Source organism: Austrofundulus limnaeus, unplaced genomic scaffold (genome assembly GCF_001266775.1).
Source record: "Austrofundulus limnaeus strain Quisiro unplaced genomic scaffold, Austrofundulus_limnaeus-1.0 Scaffold95, whole genome shotgun sequence".
NCBI classification, from domain to species: domain Eukaryota; kingdom Metazoa; phylum Chordata; class Actinopteri; order Cyprinodontiformes; family Rivulidae; genus Austrofundulus; species Austrofundulus limnaeus.
This window is the reverse complement of record NW_013952497.1, coordinates 1,292,887-1,297,677: the sequence shown is the minus strand read 5'-3', so window position 1 is coordinate 1,297,677 and position 4,791 is coordinate 1,292,887. Positions and strand designations below refer to the sequence as shown.

The following is a 4,791-nucleotide window of genomic DNA, read 5'->3' as shown; positions in this document are numbered from 1 at the left end:
TAATTAGTTTTCTGTGTATTTAAGCCCTGTCCTGTCTCAGTCTTGTGTCGGATCATTGTGTTTGATGTGTTGGTTCTGGTTCTCTGTGCTTTGTTCCCCCTGCCTGTGTGATCCTCGTGCCTAGTGTAAGTTCAGCTGTCTCTACAGCATTTTTGTTATTTAAAATAAATTTTTGTTCTACTTTTGGAGCCTGCCTGCGCCCTGGGTCTGTTCATGCCTAATCCTCACAATTAGACATAGTTATTGGTTTTATACAGAATTAAAGGTAAAATGATTTTTTTTTTTTACTGCTGAAGCTAACATTATCAGCTGACAATTTTATAGCTTGTCTAGACTACACATTTTTTAGCAACTTCCCATAAATGAAAGGAAAAACAAAGTTTAATTTAACTTTACCACACCACTAGCTGCGGGAATGTCCATGTTAAAGACAGGTCGACACACAGAGGAAGAACATTCTTAGCATGAATACAGATCCGCCAAAAACGTGTTTGAGTTTTTTGTATTATTTAAAATTGTGTCTAATTTTAGTCTGTGCAGCACATAGTTTTTGTTCCGAGTTAGGCAGTGTTATAAAATGACAATTAAATGACAGGACAAGTCAACATACAAATGTATTGCTTTTGTTTTGTTTTGTTTTGTTTTTAAGGGATAATGTAATTGTGGGCAATTTTGAATAATTGAAAAGATTAACATTTCTGTATCTCACGTCCACTTGAACACATCCAAAACAGTTTATGAAAATCTCTACTTCTGAAAGTACGTATTTCTTTATTTCTTTATTGTTTTGTCAAATACTCAAAAATGTTTTTTTCATTCTTTTTTGTAGATGTTCAGTAGTGTAGACTGTGCCATAATAATCCCCCAATGTCTAGTAGTTTGAACAACTCACGTCGTCTCATTATGTTGTGTTTTTAAATTCTAATTGCATCTAAAATAAAAATAATAAACAGTCAAAGTCATGGCTTCCCTTTTATCCAGTCAAGACATTGCTATCATGGTGATTATTTGATTTAGTTTAATACAACACATTGATGCTGATGACCCATTTATTTGTTTAAATGTTCAGAAGAGAATCAACATTAAAACCATCTCTTTCCATTAGAATAATCAAACTGTGGTAGTTTGTTTTTTGTTTTGTTTTGTTCCAATTAGTTATTTATTTACAGTAACTTACTATGTTTACTTTTTATATCCAACACAGATCTGCATAATAAATCTACATTTAGAAATGTGCTTTTATGTGTGTGGTTGGCTTACAAATAGTCTTACGTCATTTTATTTTCCTAAAGGAAAGTTCAAGCACCCATCATGTTTTTTTTCCTAATCCTTTTTCCAAAGAGCATACATTTAAAAGGCTCTTCCCTGCTGAGTGTAAAGGTAGGAGGTTAGGGTGGTAGGAGACAGGAGTATGTTGCTTTCATGCTTTTAAAGTGTTGCCTTTGATTACACAGACGATTAGGCCTAGCATGCTCCACAAATCACTTTTATTATTCTGTTTACGAACAGGTCAAACATAGGCATTGATTCTGCATTAGTGTTTAATCTTAAAATGTTCGGAGTCCCCGCGTGACAGACTAAGATGTGTGTTTATGTATTTGGAAGATAGAGACAGAAACAACAAAAAAAAGAAAGGAAATGTTCACGAGTTCATCTGTGTCTAGCAATGTTCACARAACATGCTATTTTTGGACTACATGTGCCTTGACATTTGTGGGAAATAACTGATTGTACTTTATTTCCAAATGATGTGTTCTTAAAAAACGGTCAGGTTCTTTAAAAACAACCTTTGCTGTCTCTGCAATGGCAATGAAGGCAATACAGTGACAGGCTGGTATTTATTTTGCCTTTAAAACAACTAATTGCTTGCAAAGATAAGGATAAAAGCTTTTTTTTTTTCCCGATGGCCCATACAGTATGTTTCCGCATGTGAGTTTAAAAAAAATCACAGAATGGCTTAACTCGTATAGATAAATATTTCTCTCCTCGCCAAAGAGGTAAGGACAAAGAAAATATGGAACTAAATTAAGTAACTGGGAGAGAATAAAGAGAGTTTATTTGGGTTAAAGGTGAGGATGAGAGACAGGCACAAAGAAGACAAGTGCACAGACAGAAAGAGATAATAGATTAGCGGTGAATGTAGATAATAGATTAGAATGTACTTGGAGACAGGCTGGCTGTTTTACAAAGTAGCTGACAGAGACTTACACAGGAATCCAGTCACAGCAAGACAAAAGAACAGATTATCAAGTACACAGAACAAAGGCACAGACAAGGTGCAAGTTAAGGAACCCAATTGAAGACAGCATAGAGGCAAAGGGACYTTGAGAATCAGGTAAAAGAGAAAGMAGARYGATAGGCAGGATGGCAAAAAGGAGACATAAAAGCAGCAAAAAGACAAGAGTGAGATATGCCYCTTCAAATGCCAGCAGATTTGTTTCAGTGTTTGCCCTGTTGTCAGTGTCAGCAGGAATCTATACGTGACAAAATCTTAAATTAAATGAAAAAAAAAGACTCATAAAGGATCAACGGCATCCGCAACGGTCTATCAACAAGCTCTGACCTTGAAGTTCAGACCTCCTGCCAAAAACAGCAGCCTATAAATRTGCTTGTATGCACGTGAACATGCATAAGGGTGATTCACTCGTTTGCTACGAACCAGCTTGTAAAGTTATTTTCAGCAGAAGTAGAAGGTAAAAGAAAGCCAGAGCTGGAGCAACCTTGAGATTTAATATCTCTGTGCTCTGCAGAAGAATTCACACAGAAATCCTGCATACGCACAGATACACACACAGCGAGAAAGGAAATCTCTGCCTCTGCCTGTGGATTAATCATTTTTCTCAATACATGTCATTAAGGACGACTTCTAACACACAGTCACGTCTTGAGATTTCTATTGCATTATCGATTTATTCGCCTCTCTGTTCTCTTCCTCGACTCATCTGTCTCTTTATCCCTTTCTCCTTTGCTAGCTCTACCTCATCAATCCCACACTTTCTCTTAGTCCATTTCTCCCTTTCCCCGTTCTCTTTTTTATTGTCATCCCTGCGTCTCAAAGCCGTCTCTCCAACACCCCCACAGGCACAGTGTTTTATTTCCACAGAGATCTCTACTCCTACAACATTTCTGCTCAATGTGTCCTGTCATGTTGTTAGCATGTGGTTAAAGACATGTTCCAGATGTTTTTGACACTTAAATAAAAGGATGAAATGACTACAGTGTTTTAGTACCAAAAACTCCTGTCAAGTTTGAAGAAAACTTGAAATGTATCCTGTCATTAGGGACGCTCTTGCAGCAATGCCAAACTAATYTTCTCCTAGTTTTATCCAAGATCGTTTTGAAAATGTTTGTTTTGCTTGTAAACAAACCGTTATCTTACATTCCCTCCCTTGCAGGTTTGGCCGGGGGAGACGGTCTTCCCAGACTACACCTCCCAAAACTGCATCGATTGGTGGGTTGATGAGTATGAGCGACTCTACAAGGAGATCAAACACGATGCCCTCTGGATTGTAAGTCTGTTTCAGAAACATGAAGTGAACTCAGTAATTAGCTGCTCAATAGCTGCAAATTTCCAAACCAGGCATGATATTGAAGCCAATTACAAGCACACACATGCACACACAGGGACAATGAGCCTACATTTCTGACATTTTCACTAGCAATTACTTTTTTGAGGGTTGAACAACAGAGCAGTGAGAAACTTGGCACACACAAAAAGCAGAGGAATTTATACACTGTTAATGATTTGTTAGCTGGAAATTCACTGTAGATATACTCATTACCATAATAGTTTCTTCTCCCTCCCATGTACACACTCACATATGTACAATGTCCATCTCAGTCTTTTACTGAGACTTTTGCTCAACTGAGGTTGAGATACTTAGAGATTAGAGATACTTATTATTAAATAGTAAAAAACAAATGGCATGTAAAAAAATCCAATGCATTATTTTAGTATAGTGATCCTAAATACCTAGAGATACACAACAAGTTAAAACAGAACGTTTATTGACAGAATGCAAATTGTTCCCTGCTTTGTGTGTCTTCTTTGCTTTGTGCGAACATCTCTCTCATTCTAGTATGACTTAGAGTATACAGTATGTTAGGAATTTAGGGAAAACTATACAATACCACAACAATTTTAGATCTATCCATGCTTCCAACCATCTTCTTTACACACTTCTCCTTTTTTTGGTCATGGGGAACTGGAGCCTTTGTCCAGCAGTCGTTGTTTGGGAGTCATTGTACTCTCTGGAAAAGTTTCACGTCCATCTCAGGGTCAACACATAAGGGCCATTTATAGTTACCGGTGGAACAAGCATGCATGTTTCTGGTTTGTGGGAGAAAACTGGAGTACCTGGAGAAAACCCACGTGCACAGGAAGAACATACAGTATAAACTCCACCAAGAAAGGCACTGGGCCTGAAGGGCAATCCTGCAACCATTTATTTATTTACTTACTTACTTACTAACTTACTTACTAACTTACTTACTAACTCACTTACTAACTCACTTACTAACTTACTTACTTACTTACTTACTTACTTACTTACTTACTTACTTACTTACTTACTTGTTTTCTGAGTTCTGATCACTGTGCTGCTGTACCACTCAATTGTACTTGTACACACATTAACAATGTATTAACAACTTTACTCTTTTCTTTCATACTTTTCAGGACATGAACGAGGTGTCTAGTTTTGTGAAAGGGTCAAATAAGGGTTGTGTTGCAAACAACCTCAACTACCCGCCCTACACTCCAAGTAAGACTTCATTCACTTTCATATATAT

General features: G+C 37.0%; 1 protein-coding gene across 1 annotated transcript in view; it reads left to right on the top strand.

Moving 5' to 3' along the window:
• The window catches only part of si (sucrase-isomaltase), a gene marked incomplete in the record, with an annotated part of 76,141 nt that overhangs the window by 13,959 nt on the left and 57,391 nt on the right, over window positions 1–4,791 (top strand). Inside the window, 2 exon segments of the mRNA XM_014012841.1 lie at window positions 3,396–3,509; window positions 4,679–4,763. Of these exon segments, the coding sequence (XP_013868295.1) occupies window positions 3,396–3,509; window positions 4,679–4,763 (199 nt within the window).